The sequence below is a fragment of the Lepidothrix coronata genome, unplaced genomic scaffold, assembly GCF_001604755.1.
Source record: "Lepidothrix coronata isolate B3197 unplaced genomic scaffold, Lepidothrix_coronata-1.0 Scaffold16, whole genome shotgun sequence".
NCBI lineage: Eukaryota > Metazoa > Chordata > Aves > Passeriformes > Pipridae > Lepidothrix > Lepidothrix coronata.
Window position 1 is genome coordinate 5,781,727 of NW_016690196.1, and position 27,499 is coordinate 5,809,225.

The following is a 27,499-nucleotide window of genomic DNA, read 5'->3' on the forward strand; positions in this document are numbered from 1 at the left end:
ATGGATAAGAAAGCAGGGTTTGTTCGGATGGCTGGGCCGTGCCAGGGAAAGCCAAAAGCAATCCCAGTCCCTCACCGGCAGTGAGCTGATACTGCAGGAGAGGAGTCCTGTGCTTCAGGAAACTGCCCTTGGCAGGCATAAAGAGGAAAAGCTGCAGTCAAAGTACAAAGCCTCTTGTAGCCTCAAGATACGTCGGAGGATAAAGAAACAGTACCTCGAAGGGCTAGAAATTCTTCACTAACAGACAGCTCAGTCACCAGTTCTGCTACTAAAGACTGGTCAATCTATACATTTATGGGAAAACTACCTCCCTAAGACTAAAATCTTAATGTGAAAGAAATAATATGGCTTTCCTCTTTGTGTATTTGCTTCTAGTTGTATAGTGGCTGGTAAAGTGTAGCCTTAGGCTACTTCAGTTTTTTTAAAAACAAAAAGAAATTAAGGTTTCTGACAAGCTGTCTTATCACTGCTGTTAAGAATTAGCTGCTTTTACTCTAGTCCATTAATTTGGAATTTATTCAAAGCATTACCAGGTTTTTGCCTGGGAGCCTTGCCTGGTGGGTAGTCTAAGTTGGGGGTTTGGAGGATTAGATTGTTTCCTCACAAATTCAACACTGCTGCTGAAAGTTTGTGACTTTGTTGTTGTTGTTGGTTTTGATTATTTGTTTGGTTTTTTAATATAATGGTTGAGTTCACCTTGCTTGCACAGCTGTAACTGTACAAAGCAGTGCCATATGTCCAGTCTGGCCCTGCTCCTCAGTTGCTGCTGCTTCTCGTCTTCATAACATTTAGCCCTTACTTCTGAACCTTCTTTTTTTCTTCCCACAGGCAAGGACTAGGAGCAAGCAGTACATGAAAAAATTCATTTTCTTATATAGACATTGTTTCTGTGTCCACTCCTGAATCTGCACATGTTGAGAAGTGAGGATTTTGTGCTAATTTCAAGGGAACATTTGCTGTCATCTACATTTACTGCAGGTAAACGCCATATTGACACTACTCAGATGATTCAGATAAGCATAGGCAAGGGATAAGGGTTGTATTCATCTTGGCACTCAGCTAATGACATCTGCCTTCTGAAATAAATAAATAGATTTCTCTCTTTCATTCAGTTGTGCCAACACTGCATGGTAGGGACAATTTGGAAGGCATCTTTTCCCATTTGCATCACTTAGTTCTGCAACTGCATTATTGTCCTTTCTGTGCTGTGGGAACCAGCAGTTTCTTGAAAACCATATGAATCTTGTGGCTGGGGAGAACAATTGGAGGTGTGATGCTAACCTGGAGCAGGCAGCTACAATTTTCTCCTAAGGACAGGGAAGAGAGCTTTGTTTTGTCATTCTGTGTCTCGTCAGTTGTGATTTTTTCTTTTCCTATCTCTGTAGGGTTTTTCATCACCCAGATTTTGGAGGCATGAGAGGTGTGAATGGCAACTGTACAGCATCCTGGCCCTTCCAGAGGAAATCCATTTGAACATTGGACAGTTAGTTTTTTGTTTGGCATACAGGTGCTACTTGAACAAACTAATACTGTCCCAAGCAGTTTGCTATTGTGCAATGACATCACAGAACTCTCTAGAATGGTTACTTCTGGGAGCAGCAGCCGCTCAGGCTGTTGGCTCACACCAGAGCTGTAACTGGGGTAGATTTCCATGTGCTACACAAAGCTCTGCAGACTTGTCAACCTGCAGAACTGAGCTCAGCTCTCCTCATATTTGTTCTCTCCCTGGTTTGAGTTTGCTACAGCTACTTCCCCTTCTCACTCACAGGGAGCTGTAGGTCTGGGAGTCCATGTGTTCCTCAGGCAGCTTCACAGCAGTGTCCTGGCTGGAGCCATACATGACTCCCTACACTGTGCCAGCACTGAGAAAGCCATGTAACACCAATTTCCCCTATAGGAAGAAGCAAACCAGCCCAGACTGCTGCTGTCCTCTCCATTCAGGAGTGGACCACTGTAAACCCCTTCTGGCCCCCTTAGCCCTGGAGGGATGTGGATGTGTGTGGTGGATATTGGTCAGGTGCTGCGTTGCAGCTAAAAGACCACTGGCTGCCAGACATACACCTGTATTTGCCAGGTGTGTAGGAACGTCAGTTCCGGGTCAGACCATGCTCTGAGTAGCCTGTTGGTAGTATAACTAAAAGCAGGTCCCATGGGAAGATCAAGAGCAGGACAATGGCATAGGACACTTCCCTTAATACTCTTCCAGCTTCTGACTACTTTCAGCTCTCCAGACTCCTAAGTCCTTACTGCTGTGCTGTAAGGTTCTGCCCCAGTAGAGATGAGAGGGCACCAGGACCAGTTTAAAGGGTGGACTGCCTAAGGCCAGTTGTTGAAGAGATCCATAGTCTGTGTGTGCCTGTGTTTGTGGGTGCAAGCAGGTCTGAGTGCCAGCAGCACTCAGGGGACCTCTGTTGTTTGTCATGATGTATGTTCCATGACAGACTTTCATTCCAGAGAGGGGAACATGATTATGGCATTGATCCTGTTTCCGTTTTTAGAAGTGCTGTTTTCTGGTTTTATGTGTGTTCATCTGTGTGGCTGGCCATGTGCATACACCCAGACATGTTTGTGTGTGTGCCTACTGGGAGTACACACTCAGCCTTGAGACTGGCTGGACCTGGGGAGATGGAGATGCAGGCAGCTTCATAGCTGTCAGGCTACCAGGTTTAGCATCTCCTGCAGGCAGGAGATAATTTTTGCTGAGGAACATGGTTAAAATGCAGCCTTTGTGTGGCAGTTAATTATTTCACCAGCTATACTGTACCAAGTTCCTGAATGACTTATCAGCAGAAATGCATGCTTACTGTATTTTCTAGAGTAGCTGGATATCTGCTACTCTGATGTTTCAAATACAATTAAAGTACAGGTTGTCCCTTCCAGACACAATGTTTGAATCCATCCCTGGATTACATCTCTATCAGCCAAAGGATGTCAGTGCTATGGTCATTAGTTTACTAGTCAGCCTCTGCAGAAGCAAATTAAGTGAGGAGAAGGGGAGATGATCTACAACACAACAACACGCTCAGAGCTGACAATTCAATACTTAAGATTATCCTGATGGGTACAGCTTACCAGGCAGCACTGCTAGGAAACATGTTAGCATTGTGTGGAGAAAATAAATATTTCTAAAGTGTTAGTCCCTGAGCAGCAGCAACAAACTAGTTTGTGTTTTTTTCATCATATATAAAGCAGGATGACCCATACTGTAAAGCAATCTCTCACACGTTATTTTCTAGAATAATAAACAGCTATGATAAATCTCTGCACAAAAAAACAGGCTGTCTGTTGTTTGTCTTTATTCTTTTACGTGTTTGGCAGCTGCTGTCAGGACATTTTTTGTTAGTGAAACACAGCACTGTCTCCCTTCAGGTGAAATACTTGCAGAAAGAATCAACAAGACATTTCTGTGAACACATAACAAAAAAGTTTGCATGAATAATTTAACACGGTAGCTGAGTTTAAAAATAGCTAGAAGATTCCAAATTAAGTATAGAGACAGGAGCTTTAAAAAGCCTTTTTCCCTACTTTAAGCAGCTCTTCCAAGTGACAAAGAAACTACATTACTGCAGGGCCATAAAAGCCCCAGGAATCAAGAAACCTCAGAATCCAGTGCCCTCTCTTGCCACTATTAATACCTGAAAGTACCCTGTACTTTTTAAATTCTATTTAGAAAATAATTTTTAAACAAACAGCACTCAGGAATCAGTGTTATTTCATAAAAGTTTAATGTTTGTTTTTAAAATAACACTGTTTAATCAAGATAAAGGAGTCCACACATACAGAGTCTTCTTGGATGCTGGCAAAAAAGCTTAAATTACAGACATACCCGTGAACAGCAGGTTTAACCAGTAAGAATATAGAAAAGGCCTCACTGATTAATCACAATAATAATAATGAAAAGAATGTGCCCTTATACCAAAGGGGAAAAGATACCATTCCAGTCATGCAAATCTCCACTCACCTTCTCAGAACAGGTTTACCGAAGTCCAGCAATTTCAGATAACATTTTCTTAGCTCCTGTGGAAAGTAATCAAAAGCCAGCAAAGACAATGGGCTTTTTACAGCAAACTCTTATGTTCATCCTAAAATCCAGTTTGCTGAGCATTTGTCAGGTTCAACTGTTACATTCCCAAATCTGAGGCCCTTTTAATCTTTTAATTACTTCCCTCCCTCTGCATCAAAAGCTTTCTGGAAGAAATTTGGCAAGCTGTGAGAGACCAAAATGTTAATGGCCATTTGCAAAAGCAGCTGCTTTGCTGGCTCTCTGCAAGGTAACAGCCCAGGTGCAGAGGGGGTGCACACCCACAACCGGAGGCTACAAGCTGGGTGTTGAGCCAGATAAGGGAGAAGGCTGATGAGAAGCAGACCCTGTGGAGGTGGGATAGATGGGGAGGTACCAGGACATTTACATTCACATGTAGGCTTGAAGGTATTCATCCCTCCTCTCATGAGCCATAACTAGCTGACGTGAGAGGCAGCTGTCATGTCTTAGAAGGTGTCATAAACCATCAAAGACCCCTGAAGCACCCCCAGACGCATTTCTGAGGCCTTCCACCTATCCTTTCATTTCCTTATACAATTTAAGTGTTAATTTTATGCTTCTATATTGCTATATTTCTACAGATAATAACCAAAACAGTTACATACTTCCTTTCCATTGCAACCAAAATGTCCTGAAATAAACCTGCCATATATATATATTTATAAACACCAGTCATTTTGCTCTAACCCACCCCAAGGGATCTATTATTAACAAGAACCTCAGCTACTCTGCCTTCAGGGGCGGGTTGTAACATAAGCTTAATACAAAATGAAAACAGCTGTCATTGAACATACTGTGTATGTAGGAAGTTCACTGGGAGAAAGGATTTGTAAGAAGTAGAATAACTAAAAGCAGTGTATTTGATGCTTTGGTCTATGATGCTAACCATATAAAGCAGAGGGTTTCATCTTAAAAACTTGAACTAAAACTTTCAACTTGTAAGCCTTTCTTGCATTCTGAAGCACAAATTCAACTCTCGGAGAAATAATTACGGGTCATTTAGTATCCTGGATGATCTTTCTTCTGTAGACATTGTAGACAGCTTGAAGCAGGTTGTCCATGCCTGTATCTTATTTCAAATGCCAGACAGATCCAATGTGAATGATGAAATACTACAGCAAATGCAGATATGGGATTTTTTTTTCACCCAGCCAAACTGAATCCATAGCGTGACTTCATTGCACTGAATACATAAAATACATGTGTGAATTACTTTTGTAATCCTATCTTGGACAGTATGTCTAAAGACACAACAGAGATATACCAATTTTGAACCTCTCACATACACTTGGTAAAAAAATATGTGTGAAACTAACTGGCAAAGGACATGAAGTTTAAACAATACCTGGGAAAGCACCATCTTAAATGGGTTTAATTGCACTAAGCCTTCAGTTCTTAGGAGAAAATCCAGTGACTGATATTCCTTTGCTAATTGACTTTGTTCTTTCTTTTTCCCACTAATCAAGCATGTCTAAATACCCATCTTGCAGGTGCCTTGTTACGAGTCCTTCTCTCATCTAATTATTTGGCATTTACATTTAATTTCATTTTTTCATCTCTTGACAGGACATGAATACACTCTAACATGATATACTCATGCCTACCATTTCTTTACCAGATAGCTGTTACAGGGCTTTTCATATTCTTCACAGCTACCATGGCTCCTAAAGACTTACTGTTTCTATATTCATCTAAAGTTTGTATGCAAATTAAACAGCCTGGTATCCCCAATGATTTGTAGCATTAGGTTCTGGCTGAAACTCTCCAACAAAAGCAGTTTCTTGGAGAAAAATTCTTTTTGATTAAAAACTGAGAACATTACCTCTTGTGTGTGCTTTACTGTCTGTAAAATGAAGATTCTTCAGTCAGGCTGCTGGAAAAGGGAATGCTGTTTCCCTCGAAGCAGCTCTGAATTCAGGTTTTATTTCCTGCAGGTATTCAACTGTTCTCCACCACCTGCCTGAACAATTCTAATGGGTCTGCTCTCTGCATCCCCAGTTGATGGACAACTTCATGGGAATTGTAACAGCAGCCTGACTCATTTTACCCGAGCCTAGAACTGCTAACATATGGTAATCAGCCTTCTCATTGCAAGCAAGACAGCCCAAGAAGAGGTGGAGGTGGGATCAGAAAACAAACCCCAGAAACTAATTCTAAATATGGAGCCTTGGATTTCTGCTCCAGGGCAGAATAGAACAGTCCACAGCTACATTATTTTGCTCAAGTTAGTTACAACCACGAATACCTCCCTATTGGCTGAAAACAGGTGGTAGAAAGGATAGTCCAGCAACCATAACCTCCGTATCTCTCTTCTTCATGCTAGACGGAGGCAGAGGAGTCTAGTAAAATAAATTTTATGGCTGCTTTATACTCCCACAGTGGTGGCACGTAGGCTGTGTGCACTTAACTGTGCAGCAGGCAGAAGGGGACTGAATTTTGTCTCAGAGAGTGATTTTGATCCCATTACGTTTCTGTAATGTTCAGAGTAATAAAACAACACATCAAGCACCCCATAAAAACCTGTCTCATGTGATTTCTTCTGCCCTTTGCACTAAAGAAATAGTTTTGTCATGCTTTGGGTTGCACTAGTTTGGTAGATGTTAGTGTTTGTGTTTTCTTTAACAAGACTTCTGTTATCATTACTTACTTCCAGTAGCTATTTCTGAAAACTGTTTGGGGTTTACCAGGATAAAAAAAATAATTGGCCTTTGCCACCTTTTCCTACTGTTTCCATGAGCGAAATTAAAGTTCTCTGTGAAGCTTCTCTTAGATAAGAATTGGGTGTTTATTTCCTTGGCAAGAATAAAGAAATTGTAGAATCATTAAAGTTGGAAAAGACCTCCAAGATCATTGAGTCCAACCGTTAATGCAGCACTGCTGTGTTCACCATTATACCATGTCCCCAAGTACCACATCCACATGTGAACACTTCCAGGGATGGCGATCCTGGGATAACTGCCAAATGGCAGAGACCTTATATCTTCATCTACTACTTGTACTTTTTACCACTATGACAAAAATACATTCAGAAAAAAAATTACTAAGAGAATGATGGTTTATGCATTTCTTCCCTGCTCACATGCCATTTAAAATTCTAAAACAAACAAACAATCCCCCCCAAACCCTTTCTGTTGCTTAGTTAAACCTCAGTCAATGACACGACTCCAGCAAGCTAGAAGCAAGACTCACCTGCCCAAGAGACTACCCCAGACTCTGTATTTATCTAAAACATTACTTTTATAAATATATGAAGGCTGCTTCTCCTTTCCAAATGCCTATTCAAAGAAAGTGGAAGTAGTATTAAAAACCCACCTGGACTTACAACAGTTTGACAGGATGCCAGCAGCTTTTCTATGGCTCTTCCACTGCTTCTTCATCAAGCTTGGTTTTGGAACAAACTTTATCCAGGAGAAAGGCATTTGTGCCAGCCTCCATCATGGCAAACTAAAGGCTGAAGCATCAAATGAAGGCTTAGAGTTGTCTTTTGAATTTACTAGATATTTGTGTATGGTTCGAAGTAGTGTAAAGATAGAAACATTCAAATTATGATTGTTTCCTTCCTATCAGCAGCTTTCAAAAAACCAGGAGAATGGTAATTTCTTATGCTTTATGCAGTTTTTAGAGAACTGGGTCAGGAAGGAGAGGTAATGCTGTATTGTACCATTCAAACACACAAGTAAAACCCCATTAACTCACCCCTCCTCCTGAGGATCTGGAAGAGTCCAAGGCCAGCCTAGAAATAAGGCTTCCCAGTCAGTGCACTATGCTACAGCTCTGCCAGCACAGGGGACCAGTACAGTGGATAAATCATTTACTGCATGCCTCTGGAAACCACAGGAAAAAAAAAAAGAAGAAAAAAAAAAGGAAAGAAAAAAGAAAAAATACATAAATAAAAATATATGCCATTTCATGAAATTATAGTGTTAATGCCTCTGTCTGCCAGTCTGCCTAGATGTCATCACCTACACCACCTGTTCCTGTCCATTAGTGGTTCAAGGAGTACCTTTTACTTCTTCCTCAAAAAAGACCAAATTAACCTTCCTTCCAGGAATAAAGAGCCCGATTTTCATTCAAGGATAGAACAATTATTTGAATAAAGGGCATGAAAAGAAGTACTATTTAATTTATACCAGAGGAAGGTTCAGATCCTGGAAAGCTTTAGACAAATACGAGGTAACAATTCCCAATTTCTCCTTTGCAAAGCTCTTGCTTGCCCTTGCTGCTAGCTCCTCTCAATTCATGGCCAGCCAGGTTCAGCACTGACCACCACCACTACTTGTAGAATCAACTGTAGGAGAGAACAGAACAAGGATAATAGATTTATATTGTCCTTTCCCCCAAAATAAAGTTAATTAAGAGTACATCCCACACAGATAACACAGCACTGAGTAAGGTTGTCTGAAGGACATGATTGTCCAAATTACTTGTTTGCCATTGCATGCACTGAGACCTTCATGAAAACCAACCTGCAAAAGGAAACTAACCAGAAAGCATTTGTGTGTTCCAGAACAGCACCAGGTAAAATGAAGAACTGTAGAAAAATTCAGCCTTCCCTTTAATATCTCCTTTCCCTGCACTGATATCCCTCAATAACAAGGCAAGTAAGAAAATCAGTTCCCCTCTTCCTCTGTGAATTTACAAGGGACCAGGCACTTCATTGAAGAGAACGAAAAGAAAATAGGAGGGGAAAATTTAGCTGTCAAATGTAAACAAATAAACTCAGGTATATAATAAAAAAATACAGAAGAAAACCAAGACTTTTTTATAAACAAGGATTTAAGCAATCTCTCACTTAACAATTCCATTTTAAAGCTATCGAAGTATGTCAAACCTTGCTCTCTTTGTTGACAGCAAATAGTTATCTGATGAAAGTAGTGCAACGATACTAAAAAAGATTTCTTATATCAATGCAGTAACTGCTTAACGTCATAAAACCAGACTTTCTCAAAACTCTCTTCCCTTCTTAATTACTTTTTAACTGTTGACTTGACCATTTATAATAGATTTCCAAATTCTGCTTAGACAGTTCTTACATTTCTAGTACGAAAACCACCATAACGACTCTGAAAAATGGTTCATACCTTCTTCACACATAGTCATGGAAACCGAAGAAAAATGGTGATTTTGCTCCCTCAGGCAGTCCACATGCAGGTACTAATTACGGAAATGTGAGCTCTGCTGGGGTCCTCGCCTGACACCCCACCTCAAGCTTTGCATAGTGTTCAGGACTTCAAACAAACTTCTACTGATGATGTTGAAAGTAGTTCTTCCATTGACTTTAGCTGGGAACAAATTGTTTTTTTACTGAGCAGGCTAATTGTGGAGTATCTTCACCCTCTACAATTTCTCAATTTTATCAACTACTACAGGAGTTAGAAACTAATTGAAATAAAACACTTTCCTTAAGGAAAAAAAAGAAAAACAAGAAGAAAGCCTTGTTGACCTCCATATGTTTATTTTTTAAACAATTTACAAATAAAAATGTTGTATTTATCCAAGCAAACACATTTAATACTTTAGTCTTTAACAAGCTATACAAATGAGAACCATCACACTAGAGCTTTTGATAGCTCAAGGACCATTCAGGGTAGGCATGCATGTGTCTGTATCACATGAAGCGAGTCCAATTCCTGATACCAGGGTTCTGATCTTCTGCTTCTTCAGAGCTGGTCAGCTGCTAAATGATTTAACACAAATAGTTACTGGATCACAATAGAACGAAAGCAAGCCCATTTCAAATCATGTAAGTGACCTCAATTTGTCTGGTCCAGGTGTCAGGCCACAGAGCCTTACCGATTAGTCTTCTTCTCCAAAAGCCAGTCGAACAGATTTTCTCCCCTTGCTTAGTGAAGTGGCATCCACACATGTGCTTATACAATACAGTGAAACAGCTTAAGTACAGATGTAATACAACAGTAATTACAATTCACAGAGACAGATAAACAAACAACAAAATCAACTCTAATCACATTCTTGCATTTTAAAAAACAAAGTAAACAAACCCAGATACTGCAGTTCAAAGAAATTTTCAGTTTTAGCTCTTCTGCAAGTCTCCATTTCCTCAAGTTCTAAATTGCTGTTCTTGAGCTTGTCCCAGCAGCTGGGCTACTCATGATGCTACTGACACAAACAGGGTGAGCTGAAAATCATCCAGGAACGGTCAAAGAATAAAAGCCCCCAAAATAAAGAACAAAGACGCACGCATTATAAACGAGATTCCATTTTAATAGCAGAGTGTAGAAAAGAAACTGGCAAAAAAATTCACATGAAAAAACATTTTACATAATTAGTTATGTACAGAATAAAGTATGTTCTGCCCTCTGATGATCTAAATTTCACTTTAGCCAAGTCCTACCACAGAATGCAAAATACACCCAAAACTCTCAACTGTAACAAAAAAAAAAAACAAAAAACAAAAAACAAAAAACATATACATAATCCCAGCTCTGGCTCCTCAAATATTGGGACTGACTGGGTTTACTTCAACCCACTGGGCTTTCTGCTACACTTTCAGAAATTCCTGAATGTGTTGTAGCTTCCAAACTACAGTCAGCAGCTTCTGATTGCTCAGTCTTCTTGCTCTGGATAGTGCATCCTCCCTTGTCTCCTGAGCCACCAACCTTTCCATGCGTTTCTTTGAGCCCAGGAATGAAAGCTGCCATGCACCCAGAAGACTGACTTTCTGTGTTGCCTCCGTCACAACTCAGTGACAGCATTTCAACAGTGCCAGCTTTGCTCTCCTCCACTTGCAGAGGTATCTCAGATGTGGGAGAAATGCCCTGCATTTCTAGAACTGGCATGACCACCTCTGTAGTGTCACTATTTGAGGTCTGTGATCCAGGCTGCAGTAGAGCTTTTTGAGAAATCTGTGTGCAAAATTTATCTTCCCGACTGTCAGAAGTCAATGTAACAAAATCAGTAATCTCTGTTTCATTCACTGTTTTTAAAATGTCCAGCTTTTTATGTCTACTGCACTCCAGCCTAACAGATGCAATAGTTTCTAGTTCTGTGACTTCCTCTGTATTCTCATTTAAAAGTCCTCCTGTATGGATGCTGAAGCATTCCTGTTTTACCTTACTGTCTCCCAAACTGAAATCAGCGCTTTTGAACTCAAGTTCTGCTTTCTGTGAGGGAGTTTTAATGTGTTTCACATCTCCTGATGATCTCTTGATAAAAAAATTATCTGATCTTGCATCAGATCCAGTGTGTTCTGATGACTTTTTTTCATTTTCAGCTACTAATTCTAGATTGGATCTGAGGTGAACAATATTTGAGCAGGTATTGACTAAGCATTCAACTTCCTGCCTCTGGTTTTGAAATTCTGAAGCACTAACTTCATTAAAACCAGATTTTATCTCTGCATTTGGAGTATCTGATAGATCCCCACCACTTTTAGAACAAGATTGGGTTGTGATGGCCTGTTCTTTTCCATTACTAGTTCTGGAAGCGTCCCAGAGCAAGTTTGGACTATCAGATTCTGAGCAAGTTCTACAGTTATCATTTAACTTTTCCTCTACTAAATGAGAATTCCCCAAATTTTGAATTTCATTCTGTATTTCAGGCAAAAAAGTCTTTGGCTGTAAGCTATGCTTAGGCTTTACTGCTTTTACCTCCCAGTCTTTCATCTTTGCATCTTTCTCCAAGGTACTAGGAACATTTATGTTTGTCACTGCAGTTTTATTTCCATCCTCCTGTCCAACTTTCTCTTGGACCTCAGTTTTCTGTACATCACAAAATTCCTGACTGCCTGCCTGCTCTCCACCTCCTGTATCAACAAGTCCAATTTCTACAGGCATCTGGATACCAGAAAGTGATTTTATTTCTGGCAATTCTGTGACAGATATTTCTGAGAGGTGAGGCTGAAGTGGTTTCTTGTTCATTTCAGCCTGATTCTCACCAGGAACCGAACTCCCTGTTACCTGATTATTACACTGTGAGAAATCCACATTCTGAGAATCCTCTTTCAAGGAGGATGAGCTACTGTTTGTTCTAGGGTTTGCAGATAAGTCTGCAGGTTTTGTTAGGTTAGGGTTTTCTCCATTTGGAAGTGCAGAACTTGCAAGCTTATTGTCAGCTGAACCCTTTCCACCACTACTGTAGAAAATATCATAGAGATCTTTAGCATTGGCTGTGGCCAAGCAAGAATTTCGTTTTTCTATCTTTTTTGCCTGCTCACTGAAAGCAGTTGAAGGTGGTGGTGGTCTCACAGGCATTGCCAGCATTGTCTGTTCACTTTCAGACACACCTGGAGCTACTTCATCCGCAGGGATGAGAGCTGCCTGCTGGACTGCTGGTGGAGGAGGATGTGGAGGTAGTCTATCTGAAGTCTGAGAAGATTCAGTTTTTTCTGCTGCTTTCAAATCCTCCTCTGTCCCTTTTAAAATTACTTCTTCTCCTCCAAAAGCTTTTGAGATGATATCCGGAGGCAGTAGAAGATCTGCATTCGTTTCTTTTACCACTGGCAGTGGTTTGGTGGTAGCTCCAGAGGATTTTATGGATAAAAAGGTGTTCAGAGGTGCTGGTTTACTAACTGTCGCAGTATTAGACTTCCTGAAAATCATGGTGGGGACTGGTAGATTGGGTAAAACTTTTGCTGATGTTGGTGTGGAAACAACTGGTATCCATGGGCTAGTGTGTGGAATAACGGTTTTCCCAGACAGCTTGATTTCAATGGGCTTGATATGGGATTTCACAGACTGACACTTGTTCTCCTCTTTGTTTCCTTCTGTATTCTCCTCCTTTGGAATAGCTGCTCCTGGGGTTTTATCCTCCCTCTCAGTCTTTTTCCAGCTGAATTTCCCAAAGGAAGTCTGGTTTGGTGATTCCTTTCTATATTCCTCTTTCTTTTCTTCTTTTTTCTCCTCTGTCTTCTCTTCCTTCTTTAGCTTAACCATGATACCCATTTTTCGCCCAGAAGAATCTATTTTGCCTTGAGTTTCATTACTCCCTTCTCCAAACTCTGGGTTGCTCTTTACTTCCTCTTTCTTTACTATTTTTGGGTTTTTCTCATCCTTCTCTTCTTTCTGTTTCTCAACTAGTTTCCTCTTCAGCTCATTTTGCCGTCTGCGCTCTGTTTCCAGAACTACAGCCAATCCAGCTTGACGGTCTAGATTTCTCCTCTCTTCATAGAGTGGGTTTTCATCTATGTATTTCTGTGGGAATAAACAGCACAATTTTAGCCACTGTTTCCATGAAAAATAAATAAATAAATTCAGCTCTGACAGTTTTGACTTGTTCAGTGAGTGCTAAGAGACAAGAGACTTCTTCCTATCAAGAAACTGAGGTGCTACAAACTCCACATTCTGTGCTTGCAGCAGAGCTGTCACTCTACAGAAGACACCGTTTCAGCCTCACACAGATAAAAGATTAGCCTCTATGTAGTGATGTAGTGAGAAGCTCTGTTTATTTAGTTTAGTAGAATGTAGTGAAGATAACCAAATACATATACTCCAAGGAGTTAAATGTCATTCTTCAGGAAAGGAAGATGGAACAAGTAGAAGCTACCAAAGGGAATGTCTTGCTCCTGGTACACCAGTTACCAACCTTATATTTCTCATTGTGGGGATGACTTTTCACATGCTGCTCTGCTGAGATTTGATCTCCAAAAAATTCATGACAGAGCTGGCAATAATATCCAGTGATGGGAATCAGAAACTCAGAGCCTGAAAAGGCCAAAGAAAATTATCAGAGAAACAAAACTTAATAAATGCCAAGCTCTTAACAAAGTCAGATATATAAATTAAAGAACAACAGCAAAATCTCCAGCAATGTTCTTTTTGGAACAGTTAATGTTGTTCTCCTGGACAGTTACAGTATAGGAACCATCACTACCAGGAACAAACATCTAAAGTGAAGAAGTTGCGTTACTATGGTTCAAGAAATTATTTAGGTGCTCTCTATCCGTATTAAGGCAATCCACTGTTCAAGCAGGTCAATATTTCCTACAGTCTTGATCTATTTTCCATCTTTGTGGTACAGTCTGCTCAAATACTAAACACCTGGTTTATAAAAAGAATACGAGTATTTTCTTTGAAGTTCAGCAAGACTTATGCCTACAGAAGCAGCTACAGTTATCTAACACGCTGCACATTCTTCTTTAGTAGGCACTACTACAAGTACCCAACAGATAATTAAAATGAGATTGATCACTGGCAGGCCTATTTAGACATTCAGATTTTAAATCTTGCATTAATTTTCAAACCCCTTACAGCTCCTCCCATATGACTTTCTCAGATTTTCTGTACCCACACTACACCAAGTACTCATCAGTCCTTTTTCAGGGCAAGCTCTGCTAAAAATGCACTGAATAGAAGAGTCTATTTGCAAGACTGTGTGGAGTACTGCACGAGATCTGCCCAAACACAGCAAACTCTTGTGGTCATGCTCTGAATTCTAACATGTTAGCAAAAATCACTTCAGAACTACAGTGGAGACTGAAAAAGTCACGTGGTATTCAAAATATAAAACTAAACTCTAAAGAGAAGAGAAGGCACCACACTATATTTTCCTATACTCCTTCTTCATGACCTTTTCCACAAGAAAAACCAGGAAATTAATTAATTTGCCTCTTATCTAATAATACAGTATCTATATGTGCTCCTATGCCAAGGTAAAGGTTTGAAATTCCTATCTCGGAGCAACTGGAACCCGTTGGAGGTCAAAGAGGGATGATACCCAAGTTAATAAAAACTAACATACCTTTGGCAGGAACCGTTATCTTATCGATGCGTTTTATGGAGTCTTGTTTGGTCTCACTCTGGGTCTTCGAAGCCCAAGGTCTGTTGTAAGGATCCAGGGTCTATTTGCACAGTGACAGAGGTATATAGGCTCATGTATTACAATAGCAAGGCAAGTACACTTGTCTTTTTCCTTTTTAACATCCTTTTAGAACACTGAACATTAAAATCAATGTGCAAATATTTACAGGAATTAGTTTTCCTCTCCTTCCCCTCCCATTTTGCAACTTACAATGACAAAATAACCTGTGAAAAGCATACAATGTAAATGATCGCAAAGAACAGGTAAACATATGAAACACAAGTGGCAAACCTGAGAAAACTGAACACAGGCCCCATTTACACTAGTTGGAACACACTGGTAGCTGTACAACTGCTCAAGTCCAATATTAGGGGAAAAGAATTTGATAAGCAGCTTCTTGGGTTCTTTATAACTACTTCAGGTTCTCTTGTAAAATGTAGTTCTGTGATGTATGTTTTAGTGTTAATATTTATAGCAACATGAAATGCACTTAGTGAAGGAAGCCTGCAACATACCTGTCTGTGTTTCTTATTATGCATGTGTGTGAAAAAGTCAAACATGGTCCCGCAGATGGTATTGCAGTCTTTGCACCAGTGGTTCCCTGCATCATAATATTCATAAATATTGGCCAACTGGAAAGGATGTTTGGAGGACTGTGAAGAGGATTCTGCTGGCTTCGGGCTTCTACCTCTGGATTTTTCATTAGTAGTTTTTGATTCCTAAATTGAACAAAAGGAAACACTTCTCTAAGACAAGGCAGGACAGACATAATGCTCTAGAACTCAGAACCTGCCTCCAGCAGAAGCCAAACACACACACAAAAAAAAAAATATATCACCTTTTCAGCGCCCAGGCTAATTCCACTGTTTCAGAGAGCTGGTATTGCCGATTAAGATGCTGCGTGGCTGCAGTGAAGAGTTTCCAATAAGACTCCCAGATGTAATGCTGGACGGTTGTAGGTAATCAAGGAACCAAAATGAACAAATTCCCTATGGCATGCACCCTTCCCATTTTATTGGTTTCACATAATGATCTGAATAGTTCCAATTTACTGTACTAGCCAAACAGTGCCCAGAAGATCTAAAATGGTTCCCTTAAAAGCATTCAGAAGTTACTGTAAAAGTAGCTTGGATGAAAGCAGAATGGAAAACGAAGTAAAAATTAGTTGACTGAAAGCATTTAACTCAATCAGCTTTATTGGATTATTTGAGTGTTCCTGAATTCTCCAGAAGACTCGTTGTTTAGTAATAATAGAAAGATGGTATTTTGTTAATTACCTAAGCATAATAAGGTGAAGGATCTTGTGATTTAAACATGTGATGTTTGCACTTACATCTGTACAGAAAGACACCATACAGTGATATACAGACATTTCAGGACTCTAGCCAAAATTAATACTAAACTAACACTTGTAGAAAAACCAACATTCCCTGAAATAGATCACAAATAAGCCCTGCTAATTTAGATTATGTTAGTACTAGATGTATTTTGAGTTTTGAGTTATATTTTCAATGGCTGAAAGCCCATCATGTTATCATTTTAACCTGCATGGCAGTCTGGAAAGAATAGCATGTTAATTTAGCAGACTTGAGTTGGTTGCATGATTTCCAAGTTATTCACTATCAGTGTTGAACAAATTTACTTAAGTGGATTCAAAATTGTTAAATAACATCTGCCTTACTTGAAATTCCTTACCACCACCCCACACAATATACATTGTAAATCAAGAAATGAAGAGACACCTAGGCCACTATGCACTCCACAGATATCCCAATACAATCTAATTCTTGGTAGCAGAGTAGCAAGTGACCCAGTGAATATCTGCACGTATTCTGTCTGCCAGAACACAGAAAAGCTGACATTCTCTTAAACAATGAGACCAACTTATGATCTGCAGGAAGTGCATGGAAGGCTGTTCATGATGTGTGAGAAGCATCAATGTTAATGTTATTTACAGACATACGCCCACCCAATATATCCTATAAAAATATTATCTCAATCAGAACTTTAAAAAGACAGTGCTTCTCACACAGACAGCCAACTCTTAACTCCAGTTTGTGCTTTACCCGAGCTCAAAGATGCTTTTATAATTTGCTGCTATCTAGAGCCCAGACAGGGTGATCTGTCTGTTTAGCACTTCTGCACCGACTATAGAACTACAACACACAGATACAGGTTCAGCAGCAAAGGACCAAAAGGTACCTTGCAAATAAGCAGAAAGGCAGATGCTTTTGCCCTTAGGTTGGCAGAGTCAACTGATCTCAGTGCCAACAGGCCTGAACCACCTTTCTTTTCATGAAAAAAAAGTTAACAATCAGAATTACAAGGTGAATCTTAGAGATTAAAGGCAGAACCCTATGTGCCTACATATGTCTTGAAAATATTAAATATTCCTGTCCAGAACTCAGAATTTTCTACATTAAAATAAGGAACTATGAAAAGGAGATCAAGTCATTATGGGGTTTGGACAATACAAACAATGCAAGTGAAAATAATAAAAAGTATATTCACACATGCCATATCCCAAGAAAAGAAAGCAATATAACTTGATGCAATGTCGGACTTAACAGACATTGTTGCCTACTTTAGTTTCACAAAGTGGTGACTGAAGCAAATGATTTGCAAAAGTAAGTGGACAGTAAACTTCAGTGATATTTCAAGAAACAACAAAACCAAAAACAAAAGCAAGCCTTTAAATGGAAGATATCTAGTTAGAGTTCTCTGAACCAGACCATCATAAATCACAAGTTTACAGGATACATAGATTTGAGTGACCTTGCAGGAAATTCAGAATCACAAAATGGGTCAGGTTGGAAAGGAACACAGTGGGTCACCTGGTCCAACCTCCCTACTCCAGCAGGGTCATCCTAGAGCACATGGCACAGGATTGCATCCAGACAGTTCTTAAATATCTTCAGTGAAGGAGACTCCACAACCTCTCTGGGCAATCTGTTCCAGTGCTCAGTCACCTGCACAGTAAAGAATTTCCTCTTCATGTTCAGGTGGAACTTCCTGGGCATTAATTTCAAGCATGTTGCTTTTTGTCCTATTGCTTGGCACCACAGAACACATCCTGGCTCCAGCCTCTTGGCACCCTCCCTTTGGATACTTATAGACATTGATGAGGTGCCCTCTCAGTCATTTTTATAAGTCTTACCCTACTAACATTTTCCTCTCTGCAAAAAATATATACAGTAAAGTCTACAAAAAATGCATCTACAATCTCCCATCAGCTATTTCTGTTACGCATTTGAATAAACATCTGAAAAGCGGGATAATTAATTTTCTGAATATGTGCATAACCTTTCAGATGCTGGTATCATACACTACTTCCAAAGTAAAAACTATCTTCTGGAATGTGCTATGCCGTTTTGGTACATCCAGCCCTCAGCAGTACAGACTGTGTAAGAGAGATCATATCATGCATACTGACATTTCTTAAGAGAGAACACGTAGCATGTACAAAATGATCATGTTCAGCTGATAATCATATGTAAGTCTTGAGATTTGTTATTATCATTACCCAGTGAGAAGACCAACATGTTCCAAACTTGCAGAGAGCTTTGCTGCTACAAGCACTCCTCCTTGAAAGGCCATGCCAGAAATGTTGTACAGAAAGAAAAGTCTGTCCTCCTGGTATGGCATTGAAACCAAACAGCTACAAACACTCATGATACTGTTCAATCCAACCAATGCTTCAGCAAAACCAAGATCAAAACCAGTAAGTGATATTAAACTGCACAAACCTCCAAGGGAAATTATAAACACTGATACACTGACTCTCACCTGCATCACCATCAAAGCCAGTGTATGAGATGTGGTAACAAATGACATCAAATGACCCTCCAGTAAATGTTTGGGACCAGGTGTCTCCCCAGTTCCCTCTTCTCTTAGTGAGAAAATCATTAGGACACAAGCCATAACACTTTACCTTGTTGGAAGAAGATGTTTTCTCCACACCTTTTGCATTTTCTGACTTGCTGTTCTTTTCTGAGGAATCTTTAGTTTCCACAGATGGTTTCCGGGGTTTTTCAAATATGTTAATCCCCAAGATTTGTGCTACTTTGTCAAGCTCAGACTGCTTCTTGTCAGCTGCATCAGATTCTTTATGCAGCTCTGCAATCTCCTTCATAATATTCTCTTGTAGTCTGTTCACCTCAATCAACAAGGGGTCTTTGTGTCCATCCTTCTCACGACGTTTTTTCCTCAACATCTCTCCTGAGCCAGTCAAGGAAGTTGAAGAGTCAGAAATGCAACAGAAAAATTGACTTAAGATCTGTACAATTCCAGGAACAAGTAAAATACTACTATAAAATATTGCAGCTAAATCTTGACTGTAAAGTTGTAAAGATGGAAGTGACTCTCAGGTACAGCAGCACTAAACCTGCATGATCTGCCTCTAAAAGGACTGCTTTAATATACACCCTAACAGAGGCACCATAATCCTCAAGAGTATCTATTTAACAATCACTATTTCCCTGGGTGACAAAACAAGCAGAAGTTAAATTGTATATTCTAACCTGAAAGTATCACTTTCCAAAGGTGAGGCAAATTAGTGTTTACTAGAACCAAATAAGTTTTAAAGACAAAAATTTAGTTCTGCCTAGAGAGGACTTTTCCATCTCCAGGTAAGATTCATGAGAAATTGAAAGGCATGATGACATCTTCAGTTACTATTTCTCATTTCTTATAAAAAAGCACTAAAGTGCACACAGTGCAATTCAACTTAACAAGCCGCCAAAGAAGATGCAAGAGCAACTGTTTGCTTCAGTGTAACAGCCAAATTTTGACACAATTAATTTTAATATAGTAATTAGGTCACTGCTTTCTCAAGAGTTTTGCATTGCCAGGAGTATGAAAATACTGTTACAGACTATTATTATTTTGGTCTTCAGTTCTCCTGGAAGGCACCAGGATTTGTGACACATGCCAATCAGGAAAAAAGATACAGGGGCTGCAGGGCGGTTATGCACTTTACCTTGCTGTTTACGAAGCCTGTCCAGTTCAGTCTTGAGATAGTAAAGCTTCTTCTGCCGTGCTTCTCGATCATTCTTCAGTTTTTCTCTCTCTTCTATCACCTAAAAAATTGGAAGGGATGTTCTCTTCCCAGCACAAGTTAATCAGTCTTGCAAGAATGGCAGCAAGACCTCAGTTTGCCAGACACAGAACACTGCTCACTATTCTCAAAACATTCTTGAGTATTTTAACACAATGAGTTCACCTCTTCATATGTATCTGAAGGTAACAATATAGTGTGGTCATGCTTCAGCCCTTTATGTAGGTAGTTTTTTATCTTTTGGGCAGTGTATTTCCCAAAACTGGTCTGTTTGTTGCACCACTTCCCAAGGCAGAGGCTCAGCTGACTATCTTCTAGAGAGCAAAGCAAGATCAATGCTAGATGGCTCTTCAAAACTCATGTAGGATCTCTACAGCTAGCATGCTCCATCAGCTTTCACAGCCCTTCACCTTGCCTCCTGCTTTGACTCTGGACAATTTTAGCTATTGTTTAGGTTTCTGCTTCAATCTGATCATAACTGTCTGAAATGAAACACTAGGATGAACTTTGTTTCTTGCTCAATAAGGTAAACTGTGGCATGAGGAGCTCACAAATCCATGTTTCACTGATTTTCATTGATTCTCACAGAAGGAAACAAAGTAATATGGTAAAATGAAACCTGAAAAGTTCTTTCAATTCCTTTTCCAGCTTCATTTTTCAAGAGACAAATCCCAATTTTTACCTTCACAGTGCTCTTAAAATTTACTACTTATTCCTCCCTTGAACAAACAAACAACAAGTGGCTCAAGGCTTTGACTTCACTAGACAACCACTACTACTATGGCAATGTAAATGTTGGCAGGATCCTTCCTGGAGTAAGCCCTGGAAGTAGTTCTACCAACACAGCTAGGCCACATCTTAAACACAGTAAGCTTTTGTGTGCTATTCTTTTTTTATCCCCAAAACACCATTCTCTCATTATGGGTTTTCTGCAGCATGGGGGCATCAACTGGAGCATGCAAGTTTTCATACTGCAAGCCACCCCAGCAAAAAAACCAGTGCACTAAGCCCAAGCCAAAGATGTCTGTACTGCAGACAAAGTCCTAGAAGTTCTACCAGGATGCACAGATGAGCTACTAGGGTGTGTCAGAGCAGGAGAAAACCACACATCTTTAGCCAACAGAGCTCTTCCAAAAGTACCGAGTTTCATTAAGTACAAAATTTCAGCTGAAGAAATTATTCCTGCAAGCAGTAAAAGCTCACTTATTTGCCGATGTAGCACTTTGTTTAAGTGAAGAGAAGGCTCTGGGAAGACCTTACCGCAGCCTTTCAATACTTAAAGAGGGCTTGGAAAAAAGATGAGGACAGCTATTTTACCAAGGCCTGTAGTGACAGGACAAGTGGCAACAGTTTTAAACTAAAGGAGGGTAGATTAAAACTAGATATAAGGAAGATTTTTTTTTTAGAACGAGGGTGGTGAGGCACTAGAACACATTGCCCAGAGAGGCTGTGGACTCTCCATCCCTGTAAGTGTTCAAAGCCAGATTGGATGGGGCTTTGAGCGACCTGGTCTACTGGAAGGTGTCCCTGCCCATGGTAGGGGGTTGGAACTCAATGATCTTTAAAGGTACTCTCCAACCCAAATCATTCTATGCCCTTATTTTAACCACAAAGACTGAGTGGACATCAGTTTGAAAACACAAACAACTTCTGGGAATCTTGCAGTTCTTTTACAGTTATGTAACTACAGTTTCCTATTTTAAAATACGTTCTGTCCCACTACTCTCTAATTATTGTACAAACCAAGGTAACAGGAATATAAAAACATTAATACCCATAAGCTGAACTGGTGTCAGATGCTCCAAATAAAGAACAGTTTCCCTTAAGTTCTTCTCATTTTGTGATTTTTGTAAGAATTGATATAAATGTAGAGTGAAAACTGTATGTCATGGTGAATTATGATATCTTTTAGTATGTATTTAAAAATGTCTAATATAGGTATAACCATGGTATGATGTACCATGTTCAGATGAAGCCTCCTATGTTTCAGTTTGTGCCTATTACCTCTTGTCTTGACACTGGACATAACTGAAAAAAGCCCAGTTTCTTTTTCTTTTCACCATCTCTTCAGGTATTTATATATCTCTAGATATCTTCAGGTATTTCAATATCTAAAGCTCAGCGGAATAAAGCCAAGCTGTGGCCACCATGTAATTTCTCTGCAAGATTTTGGCTGGTTCAAGAAACTTCATATTTGATTTCATCTCTTCTGCCATAGCCCACGGCATATAACTTCGAGGGATTTAAAATACATTTTTTAAATTGTCACAGATTAATACAGACAAATGCTTAGAAATCTTTAACAAAAGTAAATTTAGTCAAACTGTTTTTAAACTGGAGCCACTCACGAAAAAAAGAAAAGGTGCACCTGAAGAGGAAAAGCTTCCACCCCACCCATCATGCAGTGCAACACATTTTGATGTGTTAGAATATGTAGCATACCTTCTGCTTTTGAGCTGCCCGATTTTTTTCATCCGACATCCTTTCTGTGGTATTTTTGAGAGGGTGTGAAGACAGACGAAGGGGCGCTTTGGAATGAGAAGGAGTAGTAGGGACTTGAACGAGCACAGAACCATCTCTTTTTACATCAGGGACATCCTTTCCCAAGGAGACTGTCTCAATCACCCGGAGATTGGGACGCGTGGGGTTCGCTGACATGGCCATCGTAAGAAGACCATGAGCTTCTGGCAGCGTAGGATTAGGCTGCTGGGCAGGGGGGTACATGGGCCAGCCAGGAGCTGCATACGCCATATAATGCCCATATGCATCGTATCCTGGAGGAGCCATTGTGGGAGGTGGATAGTTTTGGGGCATTTGAGTGGGAGTGTAGTGGGAATAGGTGGGAATTTGGTATTGGGAAACAGAAGTAGGTGTAGGTGGCAAACTAGGAGGAGTTGGTGGAACTGAGGGAATGAGAGAGACAGACGGAAGAGGCTGTTCTGGTGCACATGGAGGTATATCCTGTCCCACTGGTTTGTTCTTAGTATATTCTGATTTCTGAAGAGAGGACACATCTTTGGACTGCTGAAAAGAGACTGGAGGTGATGCTGAACGCTGCTGGCCTGACTCAGGAGAACGAGTGTCACTCCGGCTGCGCCGCAAGTCCCAAGGGTCCAGTCTGCGACTGTCTGAAGAGCGACGATCTGGAGAACGAGATGCCAATTTTTTGCCATGAAGGCGTTCCTGGGTACGGACAGCCAGTTTTCCAATTTCAGCAACACCAATGTCAAGCCCAATGGTTTTGAGTAAGTCGTGGATCTTTGCATACTCTGCATTTGGCTCTTCTAAAGCATCCAGTTTGACAGCTGGAGCAGGAGAAGGAGGTGGGCTCATTTTCTGGACTATAATCTCATTGCCACAACTCACTGGGGGCTTCTGAACAGGGAGAGATTCAACTTTGGTCTCCTCATCTTCATCACCATAAAGAAATTTCTCTTCATCCTCAATGTCAGGAAAGCTACGCCTCCTCTTCTCCTGAGCACTGACAGAATCAGCCATCATGCCCAGAATTCGGGAGAAACCACTGCCATCCTGACTGGCCCTCTCGTGAGGTAGCAGGAAGTCAGTATGGCGATCAGTGGGCTCTGATCTGGCTTCTACCTTTTCTTTGTGACTTAAGAAGCTTCCAAACTTCTCTTCAAACGTGAAAGTGTCTTTGGGAGGCCCAGAAAGTGGGCTCCACTCATATAAACCTTCACACAACTCCTTGTTTGCAGACTCCACAAGAGAGTCTTTGTTAAACCGTTTGAGAAAGTTCTCCACTTCAGAGGCAAAAGGAGCCACGTTGTTGCTCTGGGGCAAAGATGACTGACTAGAAAGAAGAGGAAGATCCTTGCTGGGAGCTGGACTGCTTGAAAAGCTCTCAGGCTGAAAGAGAGAGAAGGTACTAATTACCTCAAGGCCTTCTGAGGCGATTACGCACCTCACAGAACAAACAAAGGAACATGTTAATTTCTCCTTGAGTTCAAGCTGAATAAAAGAGTTAGAAAAGACAATATACAGTTCAAAGAGAACACAAACAGAAGATTACAAAACAAGTTGCCTGATGATTCTGTAAGGACATGTCCAATGCTTATCTCAAAGAATACACAAAATCACAATTTAATTTCAGAAATTTTTTGCAATCAAAAAACTTTTAACTTTTAAATTGAAACCCTGTAACATAATTTTGGATACGCTTTGAGTTTAGTCACAGTGGAACAGGCTTTCAACACCTTAATATCGTTAAAAACAACTGCACTGGGGTTATTCCCAGTCTTCTTCAAATACTCACAATCAATGGCATGTAAATAGCGTTTCCAATAATAGGCATGGAATGGGATCCTCAGGATTGGAACACTCCTGAGATAAACATGTCACTGTCAAACCAACACTGATCAGTACAACGGGCAAATCAAAATGATGCGTTAAAACACTAGAAAAGTCAATTTATCACAGTGGTCACAGCCACTTATCTTTCCATTGTTCTAATTTTGAGACTCAGTTAGTATTGGTTGGGTATAAATTAAGTAGGATTGACACCAGCCCTACAGTCCAAAGGGGAAAAAAAAAGAAAACTCCAAAGATGTTCTCAGACAGAGGTACTGGGGATGCATTAGGCAGTTCTCTAAGTCCATAACGAAACAAGAGACACTGTGACAGACAAAGAGCTCCGATCAATGTCCTGGCTGCCTGTGGTACTAGGAGTGTCAGCTTTTCTATAAAAGCTAGCCCAGATCTCAGCATCCTGGGTTGAATTTCCACAAAGACATTTTATTCTGCCTCAGATTACATATATATGATTCTTGATTAAATGCCTTCACCATTAAAGTTTCTAATGCAATTCTAACTTGTATAGGTCTGCAAAAAGACAACTGTCCTCTTAAAGACAGGAAAATGTAAAGATTTCTGTTTTGGAAATCAAACTAACATCCTGTATCATAAAGTAACTGTTTTGGAAAGTAGAAACATATAGACAGACAGACAGAGACCAAACCTGCATAGAAGACTCTACTTCCATCTCCACTCGTTTCTTCAAAATGGATTTTTTGGGCATGGGTGGGATTTCTTCAGGCCTGTATGTATACCGAGGCTCAGAAGTCTGTAGTGTGTTAGTCAAGCCAGGGATCACATAGCCACTGCCTGAAACATCGTGATTCATGTTTCTGCTACGCTCTTCTTCTTCTCTTTTCCTCCTTGCCCGGTCAAGCTCTCGGAATTCTTCATTCAGGTATGATGGGCTCAGGCTTCTACTATGGCTGCGGCTTCGTCTGCGATAGTTCCGTGTTCCTGATGAGAAACCCTGATGCTCTCCACTCACACCATGCATCTTCTCATCCTTTTCGTACCGTGGACGCTTTATTTCTCGTCCCCTGTCTTCTGGCCTCAGTGGGTAGGGAGATCTCCTCAGTTTGTCACCATCTCTGTCAGATCCACGAGGCAGCTCTTCTCGACGGCCATAATGTGGACTGTAATCTGAACGGTGGAGGAAAACATCTCGGCTGCGGTAGTCTTCATCATGCCTCACAACGAAGGGACTTGAGGGTTGATCTTCATGCGATGGGTATCTCTCAAGGCCTCGAGGACATGGGAGGCCTCTAGTGAATATTGGACCATCAGCCATATCATCCCTGTGGAAGATAAGCACAGAATAAACATAAGGACTTGAACCAAGAGTCAGTTAAGCCTTACTCCTACTCAAGGATAAGAAATTTCCAAATTGGTTTCAGTATAACATCTCCATCACTAAACAGAACCAACACTGCATGTATGTAAAAGGCAAGGTAGAGAGGGAGACTTATTTTTAACTGTACTGTTCACCTGCAAACACAGTGGCATGAACAATTCAACTCATACTGCAGAATAAGAGCCTTGAAAAATTGATAGGATGGATTTATTTCTGTGAATGTGAAAGACTACACATTTTTTTAAAAAAAACTTACTGTCATATTTCAGACCATAATCCCTTTTCTCACTTTTCCCAGCAGGATGCCAAGGTCAGATTTCATATGAATTATTCAAGATATAATTCAGTTTCACATTGGCAAGTGCAGCCAGATCCTCCTTTTATCTTCAGCTGTGGACAAGGACCACAAATTCTAGCTACATTTTCTCTTACAACAGATCTGTAGACAGGACTGTCACTAATCACATTAATGGCTATACCCAAAAAGAAGCACAGTTTCTGATATTTATGAACAAGGGAGAATAAGTGTTACAGTATCATTCCTTTGTGCCAGGCCCTGCATTATTACACACAGTGGACATGCAACTGGCACAACACTAGAGTAAGCAGCTTCTTCCCTGGGAGTATTTTCTTTTGGACCAATTCCTACACACACCTCCAATTAGGGGTACTGTTTTAACTAAGGTCTTTTTCTCCACCCCTAAAAACTTCTCTGGGACTTCTTTAGAGCAGGCAGAAACAAACCAAACCACTTTAAATTTACCAGTTGCTGGCTAATTTTACTCATTCATATTTCAAAATCCAGCAAGATCTTCCAAGAATGGGAAGAAAATGTGCTCCTTAAGTGAAAACAATGGGACAGAAAATGCTTCCCTGAGTGATCAAGATATCCACTTGAGACAAACTATGTATGATGGCCTGAATCCTCAAAAATCACCTCCTCCTACTCAGAAAGGTCCTCCCATAGATCTGAGACAAATCAAGTCATGCCAGAAGACACCTTCAAAAAAATCTGCAGACAAATTACGGCCCCAGTTTTTAAATCAGACTAAGGAGTAACAGATATGCACAGACAAGATTTTTTTCTTCAGTATTTTTATAGTTTATACATGCATATTTAAGAACAAAATCAACACAAAATTTCACTTCATCTCTAACCTGCATCACTGCAAAGCATTTATTAGATACTTTTTGAGTCCAACACATCTTATAAAGCAAAACTGGCGTACACCTCTACCCACCATATTAGATTATATCTTTCCAGTTTCCAGCAAACTATCCATATTCGCCTCCTTCAAAAGCACAAAAAATATCTAAAAAGTAGCTAAAATTAAATTTCATACTTAAATGTTGTTCACAACCTACATAAAGGTATGTCTATTTCCACTGTCACCTTTTCTGAGAGTCTGCTAAACCTATACAAGCCGCATGAACAAACCTGGTGGAGTAGCAGATGTATTTCACCATACACCTTTAGCTAATTTTTGTGCCAATAAAATTACTTAAATGCATGCCTGGCAACTGTCACCTACAATTCAAATACTCTGACTGCAGTGACAAAGCAGAAGGAGTATTTAATCATACTTTGGAAAGAAAGGAACAGCAAACCTACTATATTTACAACTAGAAAGATGTTCCAAATATGCTCTGAACAGCTAAGATGCAAGTTTAAACCCCAAATACTAAATACAGGTATGAGAAAAAGGATTACTTGTCCTACAGGAACTATGGTTTGGATACTTTCAGCCAGTAATGTCCACTACTGGCTATTGCATCCTTGAGACAGGATACAAAGTGGTACCACTGTGACCATCCCAATTCTTTCACCAAAATCCATGAATTACTGAAATTACAGTTTCAGAGAAAGAAAACAGACTACAGGCTACACAGACATGATGCCTCAGAGAACTACAACTAGTGTAAGGTAATTTATTTTTTGGCATATTTATTCACATACACAAAACCAGAAATAAATAAT

General features: G+C 40.1%; 1 protein-coding gene across 4 annotated transcripts in view; it reads right to left on the reverse strand.

Annotated features, from left to right (window-relative positions):
- Positions 1-3,708: 3,708 nt before the first annotated feature.
- ZNF318 (zinc finger protein 318) overlaps positions 3,709-27,499 on the reverse strand; it is a 32,046-nt gene continuing 8,255 nt past the window's right edge. The window contains exons 3-11 of one of the 4 annotated variants that reach the window (XR_001873452.1): positions 24,832-25,465; positions 22,299-23,723; positions 19,779-19,878; positions 18,732-19,018; positions 15,316-15,519; positions 14,741-14,840; positions 13,586-13,704; positions 7,739-13,194; positions 3,709-5,225 (exon numbers count right to left, since the gene is read on the reverse strand). Coding sequence is in view for 1 of the 4 variants with exons in the window: in XM_017806674.1 (XP_017662163.1) it covers positions 10,525-13,194; positions 13,586-13,704; positions 14,741-14,840; positions 15,316-15,519; positions 18,732-19,018; positions 19,779-19,878; positions 22,299-23,723; positions 24,832-25,465 (5,539 nt within the window). In the remaining 3 variants the exon portion in view is untranslated. Of the gene's footprint in view, positions 13,195-13,585; positions 13,705-14,740; positions 14,841-15,315; positions 15,520-18,731; positions 19,019-19,778; positions 19,879-22,298; positions 23,724-24,831; positions 25,466-27,499 lie in introns of all 4 variants that reach the window. The other 3 variants (XR_001873450.1, XR_001873451.1, XM_017806674.1) reach the window with 3 other exon arrangements.